General features: G+C 42.9%; 1 protein-coding gene across 1 annotated transcript in view; it reads left to right on the top strand.

Annotated features, from left to right (window-relative positions):
* The first annotated feature begins 8,543 nt into the window (after positions 1 to 8,543).
* Positions 8,544 to 25,790, top strand: part of LOC128048724 (antigen WC1.1-like) — a 59,497-nt gene continuing 42,250 nt past the window's right edge. Inside the window, exons 1-4 of the mRNA XM_052641150.1 lie at positions 8,544 to 8,616; positions 12,311 to 12,631; positions 22,074 to 22,382; positions 22,474 to 22,791. Coding sequence (XP_052497110.1) covers positions 8,544 to 8,616; positions 12,311 to 12,631; positions 22,074 to 22,382; positions 22,474 to 22,791 — 1,021 coding nt within the window. The remainder of the gene's footprint in view (positions 8,617 to 12,310; positions 12,632 to 22,073; positions 22,383 to 22,473; positions 22,792 to 25,790) is intronic.

Below are 25,790 nucleotides of genomic sequence, written 5' to 3'. Positions count from 1 at the left end.
AGAACACCAGGTGGAGCAGTGACTATGTGATGACCACACTGTACTCAGGACTTGAGCATCCACAGTTCTGAGAACTGACCACAAAGACATGGGAACAAGTCCACCCCAGCACTAAAGATTAACTGTACCTAAAACAACCCATGGGTGTTTTGGATGGCATCACCAACTCAATGGACATGAGTTTGAGCACGTTCCAAGAGTTGGTGATGGACAGGGAAGCCTGGTGTGCTGTAGTCCATGGGGTAGCAAAGAGTCAGACACTACTGAGTGACTGAACTGAACTGAAAGTAACCAAGATGACACTCATCAGACCACTCATGACCAATGTGAAGATGACTGTACTATTTCTGCATGTAACCCCCCTCCCACTTTGTCTATAAAACTCTCACCGCCTGCTTGTCATGGGGGGTGAACATTGGCCTTTGAACAGATGTCTGCCACTGCTCCTGCCAGTTGCCAGCATATGAAATAAAGCAAACTTTCTTTTCCACCAACCTGACCTGTTTACTGGCTTTTAAGCAGTGAGCAGCCAGACCCCACACACATACCTTTCGGTAACATGGTCACAAAGAGATAGGCTTTGAATGTGCCATTTTCTTCAGTTGAGGGGAAGAAAATTCAGAAAAATTATTTCTTACCCAAAGGTGAAGAGATTAATTAACTACATAGAGTACTACATCCAGGAATCAGGTTTGTTCAGGAAATCAAGAAGAAACTGAAGAGGTTTAGAAAGTACATGCTGCCTTTTCATTAGTACAGGATTGGTGGAAAGTAAAAATATGATGAGCTGACTAACTCGAGCAAAGGAGAGCTGTGTAAGGATGAAGGTCGAGATGCTAAGAGACATGTTTGGGAACGTGAGCCTGACTGTCAGCACAGAGTGATGAAAAGGGAACAGGAGATGCACCAGGGGCTGGTGCTCTTAAACGGGACTTAGATCTAGCTGTTGGTCAACCAGAAATGGTGACTGAGAACCAACCAGGCCAAGAGAGGATGCAAGCTGACCACCCGAGGGAGTATCTTGGGATGAAGACACAGAGGAAGAGGAGATCCAGGAAAGTACCTGATTCATGTGACAGCCTCTGTCTTTTTTTCAAGTCTTCCTTCCCCTTTGGATCTGTCAGAATAGACTCCGTTCTGCTACTGAAACAACTGACGCCCAAATCGCAGAGGCAACACACACATGCGTACACACATGCATCACCAACCTACACACGCATCGTGGTCAGCGAGGCAGCATCAGCTGGCGTGTGCACCACTGGGAACACACAGCTTCTGGGGCAGAAAAGAGAGAGGCTAGGGAGTCACACGGGGTTTTCATGTCTCCACTCGGAAGAGACACGTGTGGCACCACCCACGTTTCATTGGCCAGAATGAGTCACTGGGAGCTAGAAAAACAGATATTTGATGAGTATTATTGTCAATGCCACATCCTTGGTAGCAATGCTGTCAGTTTTTTTCTTGCCTTGGTGAAGTTTCTGAGCTACAGCTTTGTGCAGAAATTAAATGTGATTGGACCCTCCCCAGAGTGAGATTTGAAGAAGGCGTTTTCTATCTGGTTCCTTTGGCTGGTGTGTCTCTGACTCCTTACTCCACTTCAGTCTGTGCCGAGTGGGATTAGTCGGATTCGTGTCTCCCCTATCCCTTTCCCGCTCAGTATTATTAACTCAGGGTGGTTTTCAGCATTTGTTCATGCATTCATTTCTTTATTTATCCACTATTTGTTAAGCTCTTTCTTTTTTTTATTTTTTAAAATATAAATTTATTTATTTTAATTGGAGGTTAATTACTTTACAATATTCTATTGGTTTTGCCATACATCAACATGAATCTGGTAACGATAACCCTGTTAAGATCTTTCTATGTCTTTACTTGACTTTAAAGAGATATTGAAGAGTAAGACACAATACTTGCTCTCAAGAAGCCCCCACTTTAAAGACAGTGGGCAAGATTTTATAGATTAAATAGGCACAGTGGTAATTTTGAGCTGGGGAAATTAGAGTGCATTTAAAAATGAGAAGATTTATGAGTTTTCTTTCTGTAGTGGGCTTAAAAACGTGCCCTCTAGAATTCAAATATACATAAATGTAATATACTCTTTTTATCACTGATTTCATCTTGTGCACTAGCAAGGGATGTTTGTGTGGACTGAAAGTTCCATAAAGTTAACACAGACTCTCCCATTTAAAATTTGTCCCTCAACTTAGCTCGGGTTCATTGTAATAATTGTTTTGTCATTTCTAGTTCAAGCTCCCTGCTCCGACTGATTTTTCTCTATTTACGGAGGCACCTTCTTGTCTCTCCTCCCACAGATGATGTCTGGGGTCGGAGGGCTTCTTCCTTTCCAACAGCAGCAGGGAAGGGTCCTTGGTCATCATGTGCTCCACTTAGAATCTGCTTGTCTTTGATTTATTATCTTTGATCTGCTCTTGTCTCTGGGTATCTGATGTTGCACTATGGAGGAATGAATGAGGCCAATTCAGTGCCACACTCTTCGATGTTTCTGGTTATAGACCGTAAAGGGCTGAACAGAGGTGATGGGCTGGACATCACCAGCTCATAACCTTGCTTCCTTCATGCTCTGGTGATGAAGTGGTCTTTGGTAAAGGAGTCTTTACGAAGCTTAGTCCCATCCATGCAAGGAACACAGATGGTGAGGCAGGTCTCCAATGCTTTGGTATAACAACTCCATTAATAATTTTCCGTTAGAGTTGTATGCCTCTTTTTTAATTAAAAAATATTTAGTATTTTAGTCACTCTGATTGGTCCTGAGGAAATTTTCCTCAAGCAAGCAGGTTTAATTATTAACTTTCCTAGCAAAGAGATTACTGAACCTCTGAAACCACCATATTCTCATGGTGATTTGGGAATAATAATGCTACATGTTGTATTGCTTTAGAATCCATAAGGACAAATAGTTAGCCTCAGTAAAAGAACAAGATTTTTTTTCTGCTTTTTACTTCTGCACTTCTAATTCAAACAGAAGCTGTTCACATTTTTTATAACAAAATTGCTTCCTGTTACAGTTGTGTGGTTTGAATTGAAAATGTGCCAAACGATAAATTCATAAACATCCTGACCACTTGGCCACATCTGATTAAGACCAGAACAGGAGGCTTCATGGTCCTCACCTGTCAGTGTTTGGTGGTTTGTCTTCTTTATCTTCAGATATAGAGAGAAATTTGCAGCGTTCATCCATGTTTAGAGCTGCCTCTCTCAGCACTGCTCTTGTACTGGGGCTAGGTTGTTTCTAGTTATTGCAATTTACTGCATTCATTGCAGAAAGGTGTTGAAGTGAACCGTATATAGCTCACACCATTTAATAGTATTGAAATATCATTAAAACGAATGATGCAGGGTGCATTGTGCTGTTACATCCTCACAACAAGTTAAATTATTTCTCAAAAGATTTCTTTTTGATTGAAATGATTTGTGTAAAATACCAGGCTGACATTCATTCATTCAGGTATACAAGAGACATCATTACGATTTTTAGTTAGCCAAGCATTGGGGATGTGGAGGTGAATTAGACACAAAATGTTTTACCAAGTACATTTGAGTTTATAAAGTAAAATGATTAAGTAAACAACTTAATTTACAAAAGCTCACCAATGGTAAGCTTGAGGTTCTTGAGCAGTTACGTGGGGCACAGAGAGAAGGAGTGATGTGTGGAAGACTCACAACTCTGAATGGCTCCAATGACCATCACAGCATGTGATACCTGGGAGAGCTCTGACAGCCTCAGTCAAGGCTCCAGGTAACAGAACTGCATTCTTGTTCTAGAGTCCTGGGATTCCTGGGATGGGATGGTGGAGATGCCCTAACACTGCTTCTCTATTACTACTACGTGTGTGTATGTGTGTGTGTTAGTCACTCAGCTGTGACCAACTCATTGTGACTCCATGGACTGTGGCCCCTCCAGGTTCCTCTGTCCATGGGATTTCCCTGGAAAGAATACCGAATTGGGGTGTCATTTCCTTCTCCAGAGAATCTCCCTGACCCAGGGATCGAACTCAGATCTCCTGCATTGCAGGGAGATTCTTTATCATCTGAGCCATCAGGAAAGCAGGTTAACAGTAGTACATAATACTACTACTATGCGCTACTGCTATTGCCTGGAAAGTTCCGTGGACACAGGAACCTTGCATGGGTTCTCAAGGTGTTGGCCACTACTGAGCACATCAGCATCAGCACGTGTACTACTGTTAACTGGTGTTGTCAGATCACATGCTAATGCCAACTCACCTAATCCGCACCAAAATCAGTCATCTTGGTGGGATCATAACCGTCCTTTTACTAATCAGAGAGTGTAAGAACCCTGTTCAAGGCCCACACTTGGCCTGTGGCTTAACTGTGAGTCAAGACCAGGCAGTCTGTCTCTCGAGCCTGTTTTCCTGACCCCTGTACTGCACTCTCTCATGTTCATTGTGGACACAGCTGGGTTAGGGTCCTCCCTAAAACTTTCCTCCTTCAAATCTTTGATGAGATTGGATACTGAGATTTCTTTATGTGTCAGAAAGATGTAGCTTCATCCAAGGGGGAGTTGGTCCATGTTGACCCTGCACCCCCAGCTCTGGGGCAGAGGGTGCTGTGGGGACAGGCTGCCAGCCCTGAGTTTGCCACTCCTTATAGCCCACCTCTTTCTATAAAGTGTCTGGAGCTGCTAACAGCATCTCACCTGTGAGATCTCCATCCCAAATTGAGACCATGTGTACCTGGTTCACTAAACACATCCCTGTGTCATCCTGTGGGAGGGATACTGGACCCCAGGAAGCATGTCCTGTGTTCTAGGTGTATGGCTGATGGTTTCTGGTGATGGCGTGGAGTCCATAACTGGGTAAGGAATGATGACTCTGGGCCCAGAGGGAGTAGAGCATCAATTCCAAGTGACTAAGCAGATCCTGGTCTTACTTCAGCAACTGAGTTTAAATTTTGATTTTGATATTTATATTCAGTTTTTATGATTAATCTGTTAAAGGTCCAGATATAGAAGGAGATGGGGTCAGGTACAGTCATGGGGCTTGAGAGTGAGAGGACCAGATGACAATGAAGTGATTCTTGCATCAATAATGGGTAAATATTAACCTATTTAGAGGAAGAAAAGCATGTGTTCAACTGTCTTTTCTCCCAAGTCTCAATAGGAAGGACAGGCATGGTGGGACAGAGTAGCTGTATCTGCTGACTGGGATGAGGGGTCCCTCTGGTGGGGGATGTGGCAGGGCTGTGGACTAACCTGCAGCTGCCCTCAGTGTTGGCCCTACTGAGACCTTAAGGGGGGCCGTGGGTGGCTCTTGAAGCTGTCTCTGAGCTCCGGTGGGGACTCTGGGGCCTGTGTGTCACAGATGCTTCCTTCCACATCTGTGCTGAAAAGACGGAGTCAGGGAGAGGGGGCCTCAGGGTGGGCTTGTGTGGACCACAGGGCTGCATCATGGGAATCTTGAGCCTGAGGGGCCATGAGGAAAGGGGGCAGCACATTAGTGACCTTGAATTTCAATCGGGGAGCTCTGTCTTGCATCCCTTATGGCCCTTTTCAGTCTCTCTATTCATCCCTGGGGTAGTTCTAGGGGAGAACCTGGGAGCTTCTCTGATGAGTGGAAACAGAACAAGGCAGCAATGGCTACACTGGACATCATCCCTTCTGCTTGGATCTGTCCCCTCAACCCACCTGGGCTTCCATTCTTGCCACCACATTTCCTCTTAAATGCAGAACAGAGGAGGTGGGTTCATTGGTGGTTTCAGGTAGCATGAACCCGTTTCTCTTCTCTGCTTCACTCACCCCTTCTTTGCCCCGCGCCTGGAGCTATCATGTAGCAGAATTTCTATTTCCCCATCTCTCTGGAGCTGTTCCCTTAAATTATATTTTGCATCTTTTTTAGTTATGGTTTAAAATACAAATGTATCCTGAATCTTATCAAACCATACTCTCAGCATATAAAGAGGGTACATGTGAAGTTTAGAAATCTTTAGTCTTTCTAAAGTAGAATTTTCGTGTTTTCGTTGTTTAGTCACTTAGTTGCGCCCAACTCATTTAGACATGTTGGACTGTGGCTGGCCAGGCCATTCTGTCCACGGAATTCTCCAGGCAAGAATACTGGAGTGGGTTGCCATTTCCTTCTCTAGGGGATCTTCCCGACCCAGGGATCGAATCCACGTCTCTTGCTTTGTGGGGAGATTCTTTCCTGCTGAGCCATCAGTGAAGCCCCATGTTTTCTTCTAGAGATCCCTGCTCCTATTTTGGTGGGCTAGAGTTGATTGACGACTCCTACCTTCTCTTTGTTTCCTTTAAGAGCAATCTCGTTCTCTCTGTCAGCATCATTTAGTGACTAGCTGAAAGAGATACTTCACATAAAATGAAATGCAATAAAGGGAAAGGGATTTAACACATCTGAATGTCCCTATAGGGAACCCGCCTGCCAATGCAGGAGAAGCAGATTGGATCCTTGAGTCAGAAAGATCCCTTTAGAAGGAAATGGCAACCCCCTCCAGTATTCTTGCCTGGGAAGTCCATTGGACAGAGGAGGCTGGCGAGCTACAGTCCATGGGTTGCAAAGAGTCAGACACGACTGAACATGCAGGCACTTGCTCCAGAACCCAGTCTCCAGAGCATTCTGAGACGGGGGAAAACCCTGCAATCTCATCCCCCCAACTTGGTGGGTCTCACTTCATGCCGTCACAGTCACCTGTGAATTTCTGTACTCCTGGTCCTCATTTTCTGCTGACCTGATAAACACACTCATATTTCTTCTTCTTTTTCTTTTTTTAGAACTAATTCAAATGTATTATTTTTAATGGCTGAGTAATACTCCATTGTGTATATGTACCACAGCTTTCTTATCCATTCATCTGCTGATGGACATCTAGGTTGCTTCCATGTCCTGGCTATTAGAATGGCATTGAAACATGTATAATATCATATATGAAATGAATCACCAGTCCAGGTTCAATGCATGACACTGGATGCCTGGGGCCGGTGCACTGGGACGACCCAGAGGGATGGTACAGGGAGGGAGGTGGGAGGGGGGCTCAGGACTGGGAACATGTGTGTACCCGTGGTGGATTCATGCCAATGTATGGCAAAACCAATACAATACTGTAAATAATTAACATCCAATTAAATAAATAAATTTATATTAAAAAAATATACCCTTGAACAACCAATGAATCAAAGAAGGAATCAAAATGGAAATTAAAAAAATTTTGAAACAAATGAACATGGAAACAGAACATACCAAAACTTGTGAGATGTAGTAAAAAGCAGTTCTAAGAGGGAATTTTATAGTGATAAACACATATTAACATAGGTGAAAAAATATTTCAAGTAAATAGCTACACACATCAAAAAACTAGGAAAAGAGCAAACTAAGCCCAAAGTGAACCAAAAGAAGGAAATAATAGAGACAAGAGCAGAAATAAACACTAGAAAAACAGTTTTAAAAGATTAACAAGACTAAGCTGTTTTCATTTTTTATTTTCATTTTTTTGCATTATGTGTATGTTTTATTTTATGTTTTTTTTTTAAATTTTTATTTTTACTTTATTTTACTTTACAATACTGTACTGGTTTTGCCATACATTGACATGAATCTGCCACGGGTGTACATGATCTCCCAACCCTGAGCCCCCCTCCCACCTCCCACCCCATACCACCCCTCTGGATCATCCCCGCGCACCAGCCCCAAGCATCCTGCACTCTGCATCGAACATAGACTGGTGATTCGCTTCCCACATAATAGTATACATGTTTCAATGCCCTTCTCCCAAATCATCCCACCCTCTCCCTCTCCCTCAGAGTCCAAAAGTCCGTTCTATACATCTGTGTCTCTTTTGCTGTCTCGCATACAGGGTTATCTTTACCATCTTTCTAAATTCCATATATATGAATACACTCATATTTCAAGTTGTGCTTCTCAAAAACATTTATATGCATATATACACATACCTATGCACATATTGATTTTCAACTTATAATAATTTACTGAACTGAAAATTTATGCTTTGGGCACTTTTTTGTATGTATGCTATACATCAAATTAAAAAGCTAAAAACTTAAAAAAAAAATAGACTTCTTGTAGTTCTCTGCTTCCACCCTGAGCTCAGTGCTGGGGAAGATCAATACTTGATTCTACACAAGTTATTCTCCACGGGTCAACAGATCCCACACCCAGACCCTGTGAGATCTCACAGTCTTCAGATATCGAGTAGGGTGATCTGGGGAGAAGAAAAACACTCATGATTTTTGATGCACCTTTTCTATCCCAGTCCTGGCCACGGGACCCGGCTCTCAGGACCATGGAAGCAGGAGGTCAAGGACCGTGTTGTTCATATAAGGAGATGTTGAAGATTCAGAAGCTCATTGGTGTCTGAGCTTCAGAAAGTGGCAGATGCAGCCTCCGATAGTGCCTGAAATGGTGAGAGGTGTCGCTATTGGCTCTCAGGAGGGAGGGTCTAAGGGGTGGTCTATATAGACCCCGGTCGGCACCCTGACGCCTCCTCGCAGGCTGATCCTGCAGCTGGGACTGTGACCTTGAATACATGGGGTCAGGATGGCTCTGGGCAGACGGCTCTCCCTGTGGGGACTCTGTGTCCTCCTCCTCGGCACCGTGGTGGGTGGTCAAGGTAAGAGCTACCCCTCTGTCCTGGGTCCACAGCAGGCAGGTGTCTGGAGTTCTGGAGCTGAGCCTCAGTGTTTCTGACCAAAAACCATGCTGATGTGAATATTGGTCCCTCTCCTATTGGGGAGGGGGTCCATTGGTCATAGCGGCAGATTTTACAGAGCAGTGAGGTTTTGTCTGGACCGAGCTGGGTCAGCCTAAGTCCCCTCCACTGTCTCCTTGTTCTCAGGGAGCTTCTAGGAGTCCCAGTGGCTCCCAGTGTGTGGAAGACCTAGTGACTGACCCCAGCGGGGACTCTGGGCTGTTCCCACACGCTCCACATGCCTGGTGTGTGAGCACTGCCCCTGGGTCCCTGTGTTTCCTGTGTCTGTGCTCCTGTAGGCTCCGTGATTGTGTGTGTGTATGTGTGTGTATGTGTGCAGGTGAGAAGTGTGTGAGGCTGTGCGTGTGTGAGGGTGTGTGTGTGTGAGGGTGTATGTGGGTGTGAAGAGTGTATGTGTTTGTGGAGTGTGTGAGGAGTGTGCAAGTGATGTATTAAGGTGTGTGAGGAGTATGTGTGGGTGAGTGTGGGTGAGTGAGGGTGAGTGAGGAGTGTGTGAGGGTGTGTGAGGGTGTGTGTATGGGGGGGAGTGTGTGAGCCTGTGTGTGTGTGTGAGGGGAGGTGGAGCCTGTCTCTGTGAGTGGAACCGAGCTGCTGAGCAGGGATGAGTCCGTTGGTCTGTGAAGCACACAGGGTGTCCACAGGGCTGGGTGTCACGGCCGCTGCATGTAACTGGATCAGAGATAATCGTGCACCTGCCTGCCTCTCTCTGGCTCCTCTCCCCCATCTCTCGGGCTCCCCTCTGCTTGTTGCCATGTCTGCCTAGCACTGGGCTCTGTGAGAGGCTCTGCCTGCTGGCCTCACCTATTCCCACCAGGTGTCATTAGGGAGCAGAGAAGCCCGCATCCAGGAGAGGGGCCCTCTTGTCTGTTCAGTTCAGTTCAGTTCAGTTCAGTCGCTCACTGGTGTCTGACTCTGTGATCCCATGGACTGCAGCACGCCAGGCCTCCCTGTCTATCACCAACTCCCAGAGTCTACCCAAACTCATGTCCATTGAGTCGGTGACGCCATCCAACCATCTCATCCTCTGTCGTCCCCTTCTCCTCCCACCTTCTCTCTTTCCCAGCTTCAGGGTCTTTTCAGACATGTCAACTCTTCACATAAGGTGGCCAAAGTGTTGGAGTTTCAGCTTCCACATCAGTCCTTCCAAAGAACGACTTGTCCCTCTGTCTGTAAAGATCAGTTGATGTGTAGCCCCACGTGTATAAGTTCCCAAGTCCCTGCCCTGGTCCCTGTGACTCATTTCCTGATGTGCTGGGGGCCTGGGACGGTCCTTTCCCCTCCCAGGATCTGCTGTGACTCTGTAGGGAGCCCTTTCTCCGTGCCCTCTCCTGTCCCTCCCTGGAGCTGCTTTCCCCTGAGTGAGGGTGGAGAATGTCACCAATCCTTCCTCATGGTCTGCAGGGTTTCTTTTGACAAATCCGCTGATCTCCTTATGGGAGTCCTCTTGGGTGACAGAACTTTTTTCTTCTCTTTAGACTTAGAATTCTCTCTTTCCCTTTGCATTTGAACAGTTTACTTTGTGAGTCTTGGAGAAGGTGGTTTGGGATTGAAATTTTGGGGTGACTTATTAGCTTCTTTAACTAGGATGTCCAGATCTTTCCCCAGGTTTGGAAATTCACGGGCCGTCTTCCTGTTTAAATTATTTACTTTTGGCTGTGCTAGGTCTCCTTGCTGCCCGCGGGCTTTCTCTAGCTGTGGTGAGCAGAGGCTGCTCCTCACTGCAGTGCACAGGCTTCTCACTGCAGGGGCTTCTCTTGGTGCAGAGCACAGGCTCTGGGTGCGCACGTTTCAGCAGCTGGGGCACGCTGGCGTAGCTGCTCTGCGGCATGTGGCATCTTCCTGGACCGGGATTGAACCCATGTCCCCTGCATTGGCAGGTGGATTCTTAACCACTACACCACCAAGGAAGTCCTCAGACCTTAATTCTTTTCTCTTTCACTTCTGCTGTGACTCCAGTCCGTACATTGTTTCTCTTTATGGTGCCCACTGGCTTTCTATATTCCTTTCATTCTCTTTTGGCTCCTCGATTTGGATGCTTTCAACTAATCTTCCTTCTAACACATTGATTCTTTTTTCTTTTTCTTTCCCTTGGTCAAGTCTGTTGTTGAGTCTCTGTGTTGAATTCTTCAGTTTGCTCATTGTATTGTGTATGTTAAGTCGCCTCAGTCATGTCTGACTCTTTGTGACCCTATGGACTGTAGCCCACCAGGCTCCTCTGTCCACAGGATTCTCCAGGTAAGAATACTGAAGTGGGTTGCCGTGCACTCCTCCAGGGGATCTTCTGGACCCAGGGATTGAACCCGAGTCTCTTACATTTCCTGCACTTGCAGACAGGTTCTTTACCACTAGTGCCACCTGGGAAGCCCATTCATTTATTATTCAGCTTCAAAATATCTGGTTGAAGAATTGAAGAAGTAAAAGTCACTCAGTCATGCTTGACTCTTTGTGACCCCATGGGTACACAGTCCATGGAATTCTCCAGGCCTTACTGGAGTGGGTAGTCTTTCCCTTCTCCAGGGGGTGTTCCCCACCCAAGGATCAAACCCAGGTCTCCCGTATTGCAGACTGATTCTTTGCCAGCTGAGCCACAAGAGAAGACCAAAATACTGGAGTGGGGAGCCTATTCCTTCTTCAGCAGATATTCCCGACGCAGAAATTGAACCACAGTCTCCTGCATTGCAGGTGGATTCTTTACCAACTGAGCTATCAGAGAATCACAAAATATCTGGTTAGTTCTTTAAAAAAAAATAGTCTTCTGATGCTGGGAAAGATTGAAGGTGGGAAGAGAAGGGGACAACAGAGGATGAGATGCTTGCATGGCATCACTGACTGAATGGTTATGAGTCTGAGTAAACTCTGGGAGTTGATGATGGACAGGGAGGCCTGGCATACTGTAGTCCATGGGGTCTCAAAGAAAGAGACATGACTGAGCGACTGAACTGAACTGAACCGAACTGAACACTGGTAATGTCTCCATCTATGATGTTCCTACTAATGAACTCCTCTTTATGTGCAGAAACCAGAGTCATCTTATGACTTAATCACTAAAGTGACATCTGATCACTTTCGTCAAATTCCATTTGTTACATGCATGCTACAGGTACATCAGAGTGTGGAATTACACAAAGAGATGAACACCAGATGGCAGGAATAACCAGACATTTTAGAGCCTGTTACCCAGCCCTCTGTTTCTAGGCTGGATGAGAGTCTTCCTATGGACAGGGAAGGAGAGGGAGGATTCCTCCCTGTTTCCCAGGCCATGAGCTTAACTGAGATGGGGAAGCTGGGCCCTAGTAGCCTTGGGCGCATCTACAGGGAGGGCAGCAACCAGAGTCTCTGAAGGCCTGTCCTTGGTGGTGTCCCTGGAGCTGGTTCTACAGGCGCCTGAGAAACACCTGGTGCCTCCCTTCCTGCTCCGTGTTCAGTGATGGCACATTGGGGGCTTAGAGTTGGCCATGGTGGGAATGTTTATACTACAACGGTCAGGAAATACTATACCCCATGCACTGTTTTGCTCCTCAGAGAGCTAATGTTTTAAGTATTGTACCACTCTAAGTCTCCTAAATCTTTTCCGTGTCGTGTCTCTCTTTTGCAGCTCTGGAGCTGAGGCTGAAGGATGGAGCCCACCGCTGTGAGGGGAGAGTGGAAGTGAAGCACCAGGGAGAATGGGGCACAGTGGATGATACGGACTGGAGCTGGAAGGATGCATCTGTAGTGTGCAGACAGCTGGGGTGTGGAGCTGCCATTGGTATTCCTAAACAGGCTTATTTTGGACCTGGAGTTGGCCCCATTTGGCTTTTGTATACTTCATGTGAAGGGGTGGAGTCAACTGTCAGTGACTGTAGGCATTCTAATATTAAAGACTATCGTAATGATAGCTTTATCCACGACTGGGATGCTGGAGTAGTCTGCTCAGGTAAGTCCTGAGTGGTCTGCGTGGGGGTCTCTAGCAGGAAAAGCCTCTGTCTTATCACCAGAATGACTCGAGATTATGGATACAGCCTTTAGAACATGCTTGGGTGAAGGGTCTTTGTGATGTGTCACAGGAAGCAGAGAGGTGAGGTCAAAAGTTTTATACAGATTCAGCTTCTGGATTTGACCTCTGTGACACAGTCTCAGCATGGTAATTGTTCTGTATTCTTTGGCATATGGTCAGTAAGGTGTGGCTACATTGTTGTGGGAGGGGGATGTCATAGGAGAGTTGTAGGCAACAAGGTTTATTATCCTCATTGGTCCTAAAAGTCAGAGTCACACACTCCATCAGGTTGGTATGTGGGTGATGTGCCAATAGAACAGCCTCAACCAAGCAATGGTGACCTCAAAAGGGCATGTGAAGACCCATGGACAAGTGACCATACCCGAAGTCATGGTGCAGTTACACAAGGAAAAGGTTGAGAGAAATTCAGTGGTGCATTTAAATGTCCATAGGTCACAGTCAGAGGAGGCCAGAAACGGGACTTGTGGCAGGGAAAATCTCATTACACTGGTGTACCTGATGAATCGAATGGAGAGCTCACACCATATTTGCAGGGATGTTGAGGGAGCCTGAAAATGCAGTCTTGAGGTTTACAACACAGCAGCTGAAGCACATCACGTATAAGAGGCAGTGAAGCTAGGAGTTCATGGGGTTCTCAAGGCAAGAGGACTGAAGTGGTTTCCCTGTCCTTCTCCAGTGGACCATGTCTTGTCAGAACTCTCCACTAAGACCCGCCTGTCTTGGGTGGCCCTACATGGCATGGCTCATAGTTTCCTTGAGTTAGACAAGGCTGTGGTCCATGAACTGTGAGCTTCCAGATGTTCAAGCTGGATTTAGAAAGAACAGAGGAACCAGAGGTCAAATTGCCAACATCCGTTTGATCACTGAAAATGCAAAAGAGTTCCAGAAAAACACCTACTTCTACTTTATTGACTATGCCAACGCCTTTAACTGTGTGAATTACAACAAACTGGAAAATTCTTCAGATATGAGAATACCAGACCATCTGACCTGCAACCTGAGAAATCTGTATGTAGGTCAAGAAGCAACAGTTAGAACTGGACATGGAACAAAAGATTGGTTCCAAATCGGTGGAGTACGTCAAGGCTGTATGTTGTCACCCTGCTTATTTAACTTCTTTGCAGAGTACATCATGAGAAATGTTGGACTGGATGAAGCACAAGGTGGAATCAAGATTGTCGGGAGAAATATCAATAACCTTAGATGCAGATGACATCACACTTATGGCCAAAGGCCAAGAACTAAAGAGCCTCTTGATGATAGTGAAAGAGGAGAGTGAAAAAGTTGGCTTAAAACTCAGCATTCAGAAACTAAGATCATAGCATCTGGTCCCATCACTTCCTGGCAAATAGATGAGGAAACAGTGGAAATAGTGACAACTTTTTTTTTTTTTTTTGGCTCCAAAATTACTGCAGATGGTGACTGCAGCCGTGAAATTAAAAGACACTTGCTGCTTGGAAGAAAGGCTATGACCAACCTAGACAGCATATTAAAAAGCAGAGACATTTCTTTGCCAACAAAGACTGGTCTAGTCAAAGCTATGGTTTCCCCAGTAGTCCTGTATGGATGTGAGAGTTGGACTATAAAGAAAGCTGAGCACCGAAGAATTGATGCTTTTGAACTGTGGTGTTGGAGAAGACTCTTGAGAGTCCCCTGGACTGCAAGGAGATCCAACGAGTCCCTCCTAAAGTAAATCAGTCCTGCACATTCATTGGAAGGACTGATGCTGAAGCTGAAACTCCAGTACTTTGGCCACCTGACGTGAAGAACGGACTCATTGGAAAAGACCCTGATGCTGGGAAAGATTGAAGGTGGGAGGAACAAGGGATGACAGGATGAGGTGGTTGGATGGCATCACCGACTGAATAGACATGAGTTAGAGTAAACCCCGGGAGTTGGTGATGGACAGGGAGGCCTGGCATGCTGCAGTCCATGGTGTTACAAAGAGTCAGACGTGACTGAGGAACTGAACTGAACTGAATTGAAGCTAAGAGGACCTGATGTGACTCCTAAGAATTACTCAGTGCTATCTAAGTGTGTTTGATCTATAGCCAAGTGGATGCAGGAAACACAGGGTGTGAATGGATGCTGACAGCATTTGACAGAGATGCTTCTAGTTGTTATCACAATTGCAGATTGGCTGTCCAGGTTATTAATCACATCAGAACAACTGGACTGGAGGAAGATATTGTCAGTTATCACAGTGAATTCCCTAATGCAGAAGGCTGGACTTAGGATAGTATCACCCCATCTAATGGGATGGTGGGACAGGAGAGCCCTGAAGACCTCTGCAGTAGGGCCTTAACAGCCACAGCCAATCAGCTCTTGGGTGTTTATGTACAGGAAGATCATTGGAAAAGTGATCTTTTCTAATCTCACCTTCAGCAGATCTTTGATGATTCTAGCTGATGCCCTTAAGGAAACAATTATTTTCCTTTTTAAAAAGTACTTTATTGAGGTATGTCCTACATACAAGACTGCTTGATAAGCATGCATTTGTGAAACCACTACAGCACTTATGTCATAAATCTATTCATCTCTTCAAAATGTTTTCTTCCATTCTCTTTATCATTCTTTTTAAAAATAATTATTTTGAAGGTGAATTTGAATGTTAGTTAGAAACTTTTGTTTTAAACAAACCTGTTTTCTGGCATCTCAAGTAACCTTCCTTACTGTCACAATGTCATAATCATGGTTCCACCTGAAGATAAATTTGTGGAAATACTACAGGTGTCTCTACTGTATTTTGATAAATCAGAATCTGAGTGAAAATGGAGTGTGTGATGTTGAAACTTTGTGTGAAATTAGAACTCCCAATGTTATCCTAAGAAAACTGATGTTTTGTTATTAATTCCAGTTAAGATATACTTAGAAGTAGAGACTTGGAAGTGCTCTGATATTTAACAAAGGTCCGTCTAGTCAAAGCTATGGTTTTCCAGTGGTCATGTATGGATGTGAGAGTTGGACTGTGAAGAAAGCAGAGCACCAAAGAATTGATGCTTTTGAACTGTGGTATTGGAGAAGACTCTTGAGAGTCCCTTGGACTGCAAGGAGATCCAACCTGTCCATTCTAAAGGAGACCAGTCCTGGGTGTTCATTGGAAGGACTGATGCTAAAGCTGAAACTCCAATACTTTGGCCAGCTCATGTGAAGAGTTGACTCATTGGAAAAGACTCTGATGCTGGAAGGGATTGGGGTCAGGAGAAGGGGATGACAGAGGATGAGATGGCTGGATGGCATCACCGACTCGATGGATGTGAGTTTGGGTGAACTCCAGTAGTTGGTGATGGACAGGGAGGCCTGGCATGCTGTGATTCATAGGGTCGCAAAGAGTCTGACACGACTGACCGACAGAACTGAACTGAACTGAACTGGCTGAACTAATATTTAAACCCTGATCGTGGTTTGTACACTCTGACTACCATTGCTCTAACTTAGACTCTCACATTTTTATGAACGGTTCCAGGTTCCTCCTATTTCTCTTTTGGTCACTAGTTTCCTCCTCCTGGTCTGTTTTTTTCTGTATTTTCAGACATATTTTAATGGTGTGAAGATAAGTCAAAGTGGTGGTGATATAGCAGAAATAAGATTAGAATAGCATGTGTTTTCATTATTTTAATCAAAACTCTTGGAGTTTCTTCTGCTCAACCTTAGGAGTCAGGTATGGAAGAGAAATTTCAGCCTCAGTAGTGGATTGCTGGAAGTGAAGTATCGTTTAGGATAAATCTAGAGTGGAAATAATGACCAGAGGTGAATGTAGAGAAGCTTGTTTGAAATAACAAGGAGATTTCATGGAATTCACATGGAAGATCTGGGAGGGAACACACAAATTGTGAAGGACTGTGGTGCAAGCGTTCCAGGTTGCTTCAGTCCTGTCCTACTCTTTGTGACCCCATGGACCATAGGATTCTCCAGGCACGAATACTGGAGTGGGTTGCCATTTCCTTCTCTGGGGGATCTTCCTCACCCAGGGATCAAACCCGGGTCTCCTGCATTGCAGGCAGAGTCTTGATTATCTTCTGAGCCACCAGGGACTACAGTACTGAAGTGCAGAATGGTGAGGGGATGAAGATGCAAGGATTGCAGGAGGGGAGGGTTGGAAAGATGGAGGTCAGCTTGTACATTCACCACAGCCTCTGTGTCACACTTCCTCCCTGCCCCCATTCTTTCCTCCCTCTCTTCCTTTATTTTGCTGTGGGAGTCATTTCTGAGCTCTGTGGAAGTGCTAGCATTTGTAGCTGGCAGTTTTCTTAGTGGAGAATTTTTAATATATGGATTCTGTTTATTTAACAAATAAGTTTACTCATATTTTTCTCTTTTTTTGTATCAGATTTTGGTGAGTTGTGTTTCACAAGTAATGTGTTTTTAAGGACTTGGCCCATTTTACAAAAAATTTTCAAATTAGTAACGCTGGGTCATATCTCATATCTTTATATGTTGGGAAGATCTACAATGATATTCCTCCTTTTGTTACTGGTGCTGCTAATGTGTTCCCTCTTTTTTCTTAATTGGTTTGCTAGAAGATTATCCCTGTTAATGTTCTTTTTAAGAGAATCACTAATGGACTGTATTGATTTTCTTGATGGTGTATTTGCTTTCCTCTTAATTGATTTCTATGCTCAGATTTCTTTCCTCTTTTTCAGTTATGATTGTGGTTGCTTTTGTAGTTTCTTGAGGTGGAGTCTTGGATCATTTCCTTCTGTTTCTATTTTTATTCTAACGTAATCATCAAGGAAGCATCAAGGTTCTAAATTTTCTTCTAAGCATCACTTTATTTTTAACCCACCAGTTTCAATACTATATAATTTCTTTTGTATTTTATTATCATAAAATGTTTCTTTTTCTCTGAATGAATTCTTTGTCTTATCGTCTGACTTTGTATGATATTAATTTAGATATTATATACAGTTTTCACTGATTTGTGTTTGCATGGTATGTAATTTTACCTCTTTAGTATGTTTCTGTGTTTATATTTAAACACATGAAAGTTTGTAGATAGTATATTGTTGTGTCTTATTTTATCTGGTCTGATTATCTTGTTTTTTATTTGGAGTGCTTAAATTATTCACATTTAATGTAATTATTGACACAATTGGATTTAAGTGTACTTGCCTGCTATTTGTCGGAAGGCAAATGGCAACCCACTCCAGTACTCTTGCCTGGAAAATCCCATGGATGGAGGAGCTTGGTATGCTGCAGTCCATGGGGTCGCTAAGAGTCAGACACAACTGAGCAGATTCACTTTCACTTTTTGCATTTATGCATTGGAGAAGGAAATGGCAACCCACTCCAGTGTTCTTGCCTTGAGAATCCAGGGACAGGGGAGCTTGGTGGGCTGCCGTCTATGGGGTTGCACAGAGTCGGAAACGACTGAAGTGACTTTGCAGCAGTAGCAGCAGCAGCTGCTATATGTTATATCTTTGTTTTTATTTTAATTTTTGAGTATATTTTACCAGTTTAAATTATATTTCAATTTAAATACTGTATTGGTTTATTAATCGCATCTGATTTTTAGGTGATTATAATGTTTAATTTTTTTTAGTTTAAAGTAATTTTTATTTTTTGCTGGCGGGGTCTTTACTGCTGCATGGGCTTTTCTCTAGTTGTGGAGATCAGAGGGTAATGTCTAGTTGCAGGCATGAGTTTTCTCATTGCGGTGGCCTCTCTTGCTATAGTGCACAGGCTCTATGGTGCACAAGTTTCAGTAGGCGTGGCCCCTGGGCTCTGGAGCACAGGCTCACTAGTTGTGGTGCACGCACTTAGTGGCTCTGTGGTATGTGGGATTTTCCTAGACCACGGATTGAACCCACGTCTCCTGCATTGTCAGGTGGCGTCTTCACCACTGAACCACCTGGGAAGCCCAATGTTGAATTATTAATCTTCAATTACATTTCATCTTGAAATGATATTATGTCACAACATGCAATGTCAGTCACTATACTTTTCTTCCACATTCCTGTTCTTGTCATTGGTGCTATCATTGTCATACATTCTATTTATAAATTTATTATGAATCTTATAGTTTGCTGCTAATATTTTTGCCTTAAATCTTCTAATAGAGAATCAACATTTAGCACAGTCTCTATAGCTTTGAGAGGATCCATGTTTTCATCTGCTGTCATCTCCCTTTAGCTTGAAGAACTTCCTGAGGCAGTTTTGTGTAGCGTGTGTCTGGTGGCCTCCAATTCTATCATCTCTCATTTACCTGAAATCATTTTATTTTTTAAATATAAATTTATTTATTTTAATTGGAGGTTAATTACTTTACAATATGGTATTGGTTTTGCTATACATCAACATGAATCTGCCACGGGTATATCATTTTAATTTTCATTCAGTTTTAAAAAGTAATTTCATAGCTGATTCAATTTTAGGGTAACAAATGCCCAATCCCAATACTTTAAATATGTTCTTACATTGTCATCTGACTTTCATTGCCTCCAACAAAAAGTCAGTAAGTAATACTTATCCTTTTGTTCCCTGTATATAATGTGTCAAACTTCCCTGGCTTAACATATTTTGTTTGTTTGTTTACCAATGAATTTCAGTAATTACATTGTCAAGTTTTCTGAGAATGGTTTCATTATCTTGTTTGGGGTTTGTTTAGCTTTTTGGATCAGTGGGTTTACAGTTTTCAGTAACTTTGGGAAAATGTCATTTATCTTTTCCTAATATTTTTCTGCACATCCCTTAATCTGAATCTCCAAATACACATATTTTATATATTTTTATATTATCCTACATGCTACTGTGTTTCCATTCATATTTCTCTGCCTTTTTACTCTCTTTGGTTCAGTTTAGATAGTCTCTACTGCTGTGTTTTACTTTCCAGTTCTTTTATTCTGCAATGTCTAGTCTCTTGTGTAATTAATCCAAATAATTGTTCATTCCAGTACTATATTTTTCAGTTTCAGAAGTCTCATTTGTTTATTTTTCCTAGTTTTTCTCCCTGTTTATTTTTATGCTTCATTAAGCATATTGGTATTAGGCTTTTAAGGAGCTCTTCAGCCAATTCAATCATTTCTGTAATTTCTGAAGCTGCTTTAACGATTTTTTAATATAAATTTATATATTTTAATTGGAGGTTAATTACTTCACAATATTTTATTGGTTTTGCCATACATCAACATGAATCCGCACACGGGTATACACGTGTTCCCCATCCTGAACCCTCCTCCCTCCCCATACCATTCCTCTGGGTCATCCCAGTGCACCAGACCCGAGGATCGAGTATCATGCATAGAACCTGAACTGGCAATTTGTTTCTTATATGATATTATACATGTTTCAATGCCATTCTCCCAAATCATCCCACCCTCGCCCTGTCCCACAGAGTCCAAAATACTGTTCTATGCACTGGTGTCTCTTTTTCTGTCTGATTGTTTTTAAAAAATGTGTTATGGGTTACCTTTCTCTCTTTTGGAAATTCTAATAATTGTTTGGTTGGATGTTGGGCATCACTAAGCAGTCCTTTACCAGGAAGAACTTCAGAAGTAAATAATCAGAACACAGCCAGAATTCAGGGAATTGTCCTTGATGAATTAAATAAAGTTTTTTCATTGGGTTATCTTCATTCAGTTCAAAATGTGTTCCTTTGATGACCAAATGATGAACTCTTATTTTGGTTTTCCTCCTTTAGTTTCAAAACTTCCTTGATCCCACCTTGCATGCCTTATACCCCACCTACACCCTACTTCAGCAGTAGCTATCCTTTCTGATTTTCTTTTCCATCCATCTGTATCATTTAAAATGGTGTTTGCTTGTCTGAAGTGGGAGGAATGAGAAAGGATAGCAGTTCAGGTGGTGGATGGGAGGAGCAGAGGGGTGATGTAGTATGCTAATAAGCTACTCAACGAGTGTTTCCCACAAATATTTGCATAGTTATCCATACTGAGGCTTTTTCAACTTGGAACTCTCCAAATTATGGCTTGTTTGCTCATTTCCTCCTCCTTCTTCTTCTTTCTTTTTGGCAACACGCCATCTTCTTTTAGAATTCTAAAACACCCGTGAAAGAAATTAAAGACAATATGATCAATGGAAAGTCATTTTGTGTTTCTGGGCTGCAAGAATTAGTATTGTTAAAATGCCTGTACTTCTCAAAGTCCTCTATAGATTTAATGCAATTATATATAAATACCATTCTTTATAGTAATAGGAAAACAATCTTAAATATGAGTGTGTGGTTTAATTTTTATATATTCATGAATTCCTGTTTTCTGATCATTACTGAATTTTAGTTCCATTCCATTATGGTCATGTAAGATACTTGGAATTATTTTAATATTTTTGAATTAGTTAAGGCTTATTTGTAACTTAGCCTGGAGACTATTCCATGTGTGCTTGAGAAGAATGCATATTTTTCTGTGGTTAGAATTAGTACAATGATAGTAGTAAAATCAATTATTATCAGCCCTTAGCATTTTCTATGAGTCCTGTTTGAGAGAAAAAAACCTTTAATAGGAGACGATGTGGAAACTCAGCTATCTGGTAAACTCCCACTGAGAGCACACTCTCCCCAAGATTCTTTGGCAAATCCTAGGATTTCAAGAGAGATGGCTGGGACTCTCTCTCTATGACTCTCTGAGTTTTCTTAACTCATTTTCCTTCCCACTGAGGTCACTGAAGGAATTCATGGAATTTTTTTGGCATCAAAAAGTATCAGAAAGACAAGATGTGATGACATAAATGTGAATTAATAATAGTGTCTATATTTCTTCTCTGGAGCTGTCACTCATCTACAGGTTGGCATCCCCTCATGGATCCAGCCTCAGGACTTTCCTTAACCTAAGTCACTTGAGGACTAGCTTCTGGGAGAGAAAACTGGTCAGAATATTAGCCCCACAAGTCCCATGAAAGCTTTCTAAGCTTGTCTGGATGCTAGGTCTCTCATCTCATAGCCCACATCCCTCTGGGTGGCTTCTGGTCTGCATATCTCTATGTTCAAGTTTAAGTGCCTAAATATTATACAGTGTCCTTGGATCTGTATGTAGGTCCTAGGCTGCTAAGTGAGAAATTCACTTCTCCAACCAATGCTAAAACATGTGTTCCCAGTATTCAGCCATTCCAATGATCTGAATTGGGCTCTGTAGTTTCTAGGCTCCTAGACCAAGGAATTCACATTTCTAACCAGTCTCAAAGTGTATGTTCTTGGGATTCAACCATTCCAAACTGACCTTGTAATCCTAGATTTCTCTTTGGAAACCTGCTCATGAAAATTCAATTATGACACTAACTGTCAAAGACTCTCTTCATGCTCCACTTCTAAAAAGAAAAACTTTCACTCCACTGCCTGTGACGTGCAGTTTCCAGTTGCCAAGTCAGTACCATGAACACTCACTGGTTTTGTTGCTGTTTCCCTTAGGATTTGTGCGTCTGGCTGGAGGGGATGGACCCTGCTCAGGGCGAGTAGAAGTGTATTCTGGAGAAGCCTGGATCCCAGTGTCTGATGGGAACTTCACACTCCCCACTGCCCAGGTCATCTGTGCAGAGCTGGGGTGTGGCAAGGCTGTGTCTGTCCTGGGACATGAGCTCTTCAGAGAGTCTGATGGCCAGGTCTGGGCTGAAGAGTTCAGGTGTGAGGGGGAGGAGCCTGAGCTCCGGGTCTGCCCCAGAGTGCCCTGTCCAGGGGGCACTTGTCACCACAGTGGAGCTGCTCAGGTTGTCTGTTCAGGTGAGATGCAGGTCAGGCCTTTCACCTCTGTGAACACCCTGTTCAGGTGAGAAAGTCGTGATTTTGCTGAAACTCTGTCTTCTTCTACCAGCATACTCAGAAGTCCGGCTCATGACAAACGTCTCCTCTCAGTGTGAGGGGCAGGTGGAGATGAACATTTTTGGACGATGGAGAGCACTTTGTGCCTCCCACTGGAGTCTGGCCAATGCCAATGCTGTCTGTCATCAGCTCGGCTGTGGAGTCGCCATCTCCACCCCTGGAGGACCACACTTGGTGGAAGGAGGTGATCAGATCCTAACAGCCCGATTTCACTGTTCAGGGGCAGAGTCCTTCCTGTGGAGTTGTCCTGTGACTGCCCTGGGTGGTCCTGACTGTTCCCATGGCAACACGGCCTCTGTGATCTGCTCAGGTAAGAGAGAGGGAAGGGCTATTGGTACTCAGGATGCTCCTGGAGTGAAATGTCTCCAAGAGTAAAGAGTGAGGTTAAATGGGCTTCAAAGTCAGAGATTTATTTCATGGTGAAATATGGATCTTCTCATTGTTCCTCCATTTTTCAGGTCAGGGCAAGAAGTGTGAAGGGGAATAATATGTTTTTAAGCAACATTGTTGCTCACATGTAATCATAGAAAACAATGTTGGAGCAGTAAGTGTAGACCTCAGTATGAAGCCCAGCCCAGAGAAGCAAGGAGAGTGTCCCAGCACCACAGTCACTGTCGTCCCCAGTGTCTGTGTCTTCCCTCCGCGACAGGGAAAATAGCGCTTACCTAGCTTCTACTAACATAGAGAGTTTCATCAAGGTTTGAACTTCATATAAAATGATGCAGTATGTTTCATCTTTTTAATCTAATTTCATAGACTCAAAATTATGTTTGGGATTCACACATGATGTTGTATATTGTAGCACTTTGTTTTATTAGTGTAGAGTATGCTTTGAATGATCACATGGCCATGTACTGATCACTTCTACTGACAGAGTAAATCTGAGTTATTTCCAGTTCTTGACTATTACAAATATGATATACTACCACTTACCATGACAATGTCTTTGGATGCAAATATGTGTTACTTATTTTCCATGTTTAACCCTTGGTCTTTTATTTTCATTTGCTTAATGAAATGGTGTCCTTTGATGAACTCATTTCTTATGTAAATATAACTTACCAACATTTTTCTGTACACTTAATGCTTCTTATATCCTGTAAAGGAGAAGGAAATGGCAACCCACTCCAGTATTTTTGCCTGGAAAATCCCATGGACGGAGGAGCCTGGTAGGCTGCCATCTACTCGAAGATCTTAGAAACATTCTCTAAGAGTATCTTATGGAAATTTTATCATTTTTCTCTTGCATATTATTGTGCATTCCTTCTGGGATTGATATCTGTGTAAGATAAGGGTCAGGTTTCATATGGACATCCAATTGACTCAGAATCTTTTTCTGAAAAGACTCTTCCCCACTGCAGTGCTGCCTTCGTCATAAGCAGAAGGGCAAGTATGTCTGCCTTATTTGAGACTCTCTATTCTGTTCCATGTTATCATTTGTCTATCCTTGCAGAAATACTGCATTTCTTAATTATCATAACTTCATAGTTTTTGTTGTTCAATCGCTATGTCATGTCTGACTCTTTGTGACCCCATGGACTACAGCACACCAGACTTCCCTGTCCTTCACTATCTCCCTGAATTTCAAACTTTGTAGTTAGTCTGAATAATTTACAAGAGTTACTTTATATTAACTCTTCTAATATCATTGCTTTTGTTACCAACTGTGCTGTTCATTATTGGTTGCTTACACTTTGTATGAATTTAGAAGTCAGCTTGTCATTTTCACCAAAAGAAAAGCTTAAGGGTATCATTGAGATTAGATTTGAAAATTTGAGAGTAGACATAGAAATTTGAGGATGATTGACATTGACAATGTTGAGTTTTCCAAATCATTGCCATAATACATCCCTCCATTCAGTTACATCCTGAATTTCAGAGATTTTCCCCATCTTCTACTAGGACTTCTCCTAGGTATTTCATTTTTGATGTTATGAGTATTTTTGTGAAAGTGTCCTGGCAATGAATTCTCTTTGACTTGTTTTCATCTTTTAATTCTTCCAGTTTTAATGTATGTTGAGACATAAAAATGTTGGGAAAACAATATAAAAAATCCTTTATGACCTTTACCTTGGTTTCTAATTGTTGGTATCAATATTTGCTTTAATCTGTGTGTGTGTGTGTGTGTGTGTGTCCTTCCTTCTCTGTTCTCCTTCTGCCCCATTTCTTCCTGAATATGTAAATTCTTTCTGAATTCAGTTGAAGACATGATGTTCCTTTATCCTTAGACCAGTTCTGGGAATTTCCTTACAGAACCAGAGTTCAGTCAAGTCTTTAATGACTTCAGCTCCAGGTGGCATCTAATTGCAGCACTGAAAGACCCCACTGAGAGACTGCCAGACGGAGTTTCTTCCTGATTAATGACCCCAAGTCATAAGCAAAATTGAGTACATGTTTTTTTCTTCAGCTACTAAGTTTTACCTTTTCATATTGATCAATTTGCCAACATCTGTTGGATCATAGAAAAAGCAAGAGAGTTCCAGAAAAACCTCTACTTCCGCTTCACTGACGATGCCAAAGACTTTGACTTTGTGGATCAGAACAATCTGTGGAAAATTCTTAAAGAAATGGAAATACTAGACCACCTACCTGCCTCCTGATGAATCTGTGTGCAGGTCAAGAAGCAACAGTTAGAATTGGACATGGAACAACAGACTGTTTCCAAATTGGGAAAGGAGTACGGCAAGACTGTATATAGTCACCCTGCTTGTTTAATTAATATGCAGAGTACATCACGTGAAATGCTGGGCTGGATGAAGCACAAGCTGGAATCAAGATTGTCAGGAGAAATATCAATAATCTCAGATATGCTGATGACACCACCCTTATGGCAGAAAGCAAACAGGAACTGAAGAGCCTCTTGATAAACGTGAAAGAGGAGAGTGAAAACACTGGCTTAACATTCAAAAAAAAAAATTATAGTATCCGGTCCCATCATTTCATTGCAAATAGATGAGGAAACAATGGAAAGAGTGACAGACTATTTTCTTGGGTTCCAAAATAACTGCAGATGGTGACTGCAGCCATGAAATTAAATGATGCTTCCTCCTTGGAAGAAAAGCTATGACCAACCTAGACAGCATATTAAAAAGCAGACACATTACTTTGCTGACAAAGGTCCATCTGGTCAAAGCTGTGATTTTTCCAGTAGTTATGTATGGATGTAAGAGTTGGACCATAAGGAAAGTTGTGCACTGAAGAAGTGATGCTCTTGAACTGTGGTGTTGGAAGAGACTCTTGAGAGTCCCCTGGGCTGCAAGGAGATTAAACCAGTGGATCCTAATGGGAATTAGTCCTGAATATTCACTG

The sequence above is a fragment of the Budorcas taxicolor genome, chromosome 5 (assembly GCF_023091745.1).
Source record: "Budorcas taxicolor isolate Tak-1 chromosome 5, Takin1.1, whole genome shotgun sequence".
Lineage (NCBI taxonomy): Eukaryota > Metazoa > Chordata > Mammalia > Artiodactyla > Bovidae > Budorcas > Budorcas taxicolor.
This window is presented reverse-complemented; position numbering and strand designations above follow the sequence as displayed.